Below are 4,087 nucleotides of genomic sequence, written 5' to 3'. Positions count from 1 at the left end.
AAGTAGCTAACAGCTAAGCTAAGTATAACTAGCGTGTTCGCGTTAGCTAGCCGATCTGAAAAGTATGTAAACAGAGGTGAGATTAGTGAGAGAGTGGGTAAAAGGAGGAGAGACTGTGTAGAACTAGTGCACGTTGTGTACAGCAGGTAATGAGCCGCTGTGATGAAGATTAAAGCCAGATTCACGGAGTTGAGAGCAGACAAACACATCATCCTCTCCAGTCAGCCTCCTGCACATGATGCCTTCAGGACCCGTCGGTAAAGCATGCGAGTGTGGCCTTTGAGTGACATCTGTAATGTGTCACAACAAAATAAATAACCTGGGTTACCCTTACTAAATTATCGTGTGTTACTGGACAGACACACTACTAACTTTTCAGTCTGAGCCATCTTACATAGCCTACAGTGTGCTGTGCCAGTGCTGCAGTTCATCTTTTTCTATTGTGTTTCTATTTTCAATGAGACAGGCAAAGGACCTGTCTCAAACATTGACTGATATCACAGGTTGTTGTGAAGAGTGCAATGTACATGAATGAATGAACAATATTGTATTAAGAGATGCATAGAGATAGCCTACATCATTTTTTTTCAACAAAGGCACACCAATGGCACGACAAAATCTCAAGGCACATAGGCGTATAGCCTAACTGGGGAATCGCACTGGTTGCATTTGCGTTGCGTTGCGGCTGTGCTCCGGTTTTGCTACATGCTCCGTGCTCCGCCAACACTAACCGGCTCCGCTCCGCCAGACAGCTAGAGTGACGAGACCGACAAGTTCTCGCTGTGAAATCAATTTGTATGTGGGATAAATACAACGACAAACAGGCAGAAGATCATTGTTCCCAACTGGAGAAGCAGAGGAGGGGTGGACTTGCTTGGTGTTGTCCTTGTAAAAAGGATGCGTCGTGTCATATATTATTTTATGGTTTTCCACTTCAATTATGAACTTTTCCTCATACATGCAGCTTTGCTCCGTCATCCGTGAAAAATAGAAGCCTTGCGTATCTTTTTCGGAGAGCTCCGGATCGTCGGAGCTGGGACGGAGTAGACACGCAACGCAGCGGAGTAGGTGGGAGTTGACACAATGATTAGAGTGGAAACGTATCGGCTCCGAAACCGTACCGCAGCGCAGACGGACCGAACACGGAACTAGTGGAATGTGGCCGTAAGTCTATCGGTGCAAAATAGCCTCTATTACTCTTATCACTCTAAATGTTTTTTTATTTACTAATGTCAAATAAAATTTGACAAAATATATTACTCTAGGAATTAATTTGAAAACGCCTAAAGTGTCAGATAGAATTTGCCTCTAACCTACACAAGACATGCATACTCTCATGTACATACACGCCTGTTTAGTATCCAAACACACAATGCATTCCTGTCTTCATATCCCACATTCTCATGCACACACACACACACACACACGCACACACTGCAGGATGACAGATTTGAATGCACACACACACACACACACACACGTCACCTCTCTCTCAGTGTTATCAGCTGATCAGTAGCATGTTATAGCATGTTGCAAAACTCTGAAACACGTCTTCATTCTTTACAGTGAATTATAGACATATATAAAGATATGGACGTAGCCACCCCGGGTCCAAAAGCAACTTTATTGTCCACCGGCCAAATGACTAGTAAATGTTCCAATGTGACCATTGTTTTTTGGGGGGGGCTAGTGAGTGAAGCAAATCGACCAGTTATTTTGTCATTGCCTTGGTCAGGAGCACTGACAGGAGTATTAACCCTAACATACATGTCTTTTTGGTGGTGGGAGGAAACCGGAGCACCCGGAGAAAACCCACACGGACACGGGGAGAACATGCAAACTCCACACAGAAAGGACCTGGGACGCACCGGGGTTCGAACCCGGGACCTTCTTGCTGTGAGGCAACAGTGCTAACCACTGAGCCACCGTGCCATCCCACCGTGCCATCATGCCTAAAACCTAACCAATCGTTACTCCTCCCCTCCCCCCAGCCATCCATTCTAGCCACACAAAAGACGTGTGTTCACAGTCAGCTGTTGTGTTGCACAATCGAGTGAATGAAACCGCGTTTGATGTTTTCTCTATAATCCTGCAGATTCAAACCCGATCCTGCTGAAAATGGAAGAACTTATGTAACGCAAGTAACGACTTGAGTGTTTGATTAGTAACTGTAATGTGATTACAGGATGTAGGGACTGTAATGCCTTACACTACAGTTACCGACAAATGTAATGTGATTACAGTAACGTGTTACCCCCAACACTGCTCATATCATACGAGCGCCTTTTACCTCCGCTAAATTGACAACTACGTCGGGCCAATCAATCAATCAATCAATCAATCTATCAATCACTTGCTGCTTAATAGGCTATTGTGCACATTGCTTGGCCGCTGCATTAGCGCTGTTGCAATTCTAATGAATGTTCTGCGTCTCTGTTTGTTTGTGTGCGGTGAAGCGATAATCAGCTTGACTCTGAGGAGCGCCCTGACGTGAGTGCGTAACCACGGTAATGCGATAACCACGACAGCCCTACTGTTTATTTCTCATGTAAAGTCGGGCATTTTAACATGGAGGTTTATGGGGAATGGGTCACTTTGGCAGCCAGCCTCAAGTGGCCATTCGAGGAACTGCCCTTTTTGGTACTCCCGTGTTGGCTTCATTTTTCCAAGACTGAGGTTGGGGCTTGTCTGTGTGAGAGTCAGGTATCATTTGGACTGAACTGTTCTTTCAATACTCAAACTATGCCTGTTTTTCTCTCCTCCTCTCTCTGTCTCACCCCCCCCCCCCCCCCCCCCCCTCCAGTCCATGGCTCTGTACTGGTTGAGCTCCAGTGTGGTGGGTCTGGGTCAGAACCTGCTCCTGCGGTCTCCTGCTCTCCAGAGGTTCCTCGGGCTGCCAGTTCGTTCTGAGGCTCCGTACAGAGAGCTGCTCGCCGCCTTCCAAACCAAATACTTCAAATACTTCAAATGACCTCCGCTGCTTTTGAAGTGACACTGGACGCTTTTAGTGACACTGAAACGCACCCCCCTGAGGCCCCTCCCCCCAATTATCTCCCCAATGAATGGCCAATTCCCCCCTGCTGTCTCCGTCGTTGCTCCACCCCTCTGCCGAGCTGAGAGTTGTAGACTAGCACATGCTTCCTCTGATACATGTGTAGTCGCCGGCCGCTTCTGTTCACCTGACAGCGAGGAGTTTCACCGGCAGGACGTAGCGCGTGAGATGATCACTCTATTGTCCCCAGGTCCCCTCCCCCATGAACAGGTGCCCCCCGGCCGACCAGAGGAAGCGGTATTGCAGTGAGTGCGAGCGACCAGGACGTATACCCTTAATTCGCCTTCCCACCCACAGACACGGACAATTGTGTCTGTATGAACGCCTGACCAACACAGGGGGCTTGAACCTGTGACCCTCGTGTTGGTAGGCAGGGAATCTACCCGGGATGTCTGGTGCAAAGTGCTGAAAAGACAATGGGATTCTCAGTGGAATGCTAAAGCCAAACTCCAGATCATGTTCCTGCTAAACACAAACTCCAGATCATGTTCCTGCTAAACACAAACTCCAGATCATGTTCCTGCTAAAGCCAAACTCCAGATCATGTTCCTGCTAAACCCAAACTCCAGATCATGTTCCTGCTAAACCCAAACTCCAGATCATGTTCCTCCTAAACACAAACTCCAGATCATGTTCCTGCTAAAGCCAAACTCCAGATCATGTTCCTGCTAAACACAAACTCCAGATCATGTTCCTCCTAAACACAAACTCCAGATCATGTTCCTCCTAAACACAAACTCCAGATCATGTTCCTGCTAAAGCCAAACTCCAGATCATGTTCCTGCTAAACACAAACTCCAGATCATGTTCCTGCTAAAGCCAAACTCCAGATCATGTTCCTGCTAAACCCAAACTCCAGATCATGTTCCTGCTAAACACAAACTCCAGATCATGTTCCTGCTAAACACAAACTCCAGATCATGTTCCTGCTAAACCCAAACTCCAGATCATGTTCCTGCTAAACACAAACTCCAGATCATGTTCCTGCTAAACACAAACTCCAGATCATGTTCCTGCTAAACACAAACTCCAGAT

The 4,087-nt window shown here is 47.0% G+C and overlaps 1 protein-coding gene across 1 annotated transcript in view; it reads left to right on the top strand.

Annotated features, from left to right (window-relative positions):
• Positions 1-2,971, top strand: part of LOC310790807 (cytochrome c oxidase assembly protein COX18, mitochondrial-like) — a gene marked incomplete at both ends in the record, with an annotated part of 26,034 nt that extends 23,063 nt beyond the window's left edge. The window contains one exon of the mRNA XM_083652519.1: positions 2,804-2,971. Within this exon, the coding sequence (XP_083508645.1) occupies positions 2,804-2,971 (168 nt within the window). The remainder of the gene's footprint in view (positions 1-2,803) is intronic.
• Between the last annotated feature and the right edge of the window lie 1,116 nt (positions 2,972-4,087).

This window comes from Poromitra crassiceps, assembly GCF_964638095.1.
Source record: "Poromitra crassiceps genome assembly, chromosome: 15".
Classification (NCBI taxonomy): domain Eukaryota; kingdom Metazoa; phylum Chordata; class Actinopteri; order Beryciformes; family Melamphaidae; genus Poromitra; species Poromitra crassiceps.
This window is presented reverse-complemented; position numbering and strand designations above follow the sequence as displayed.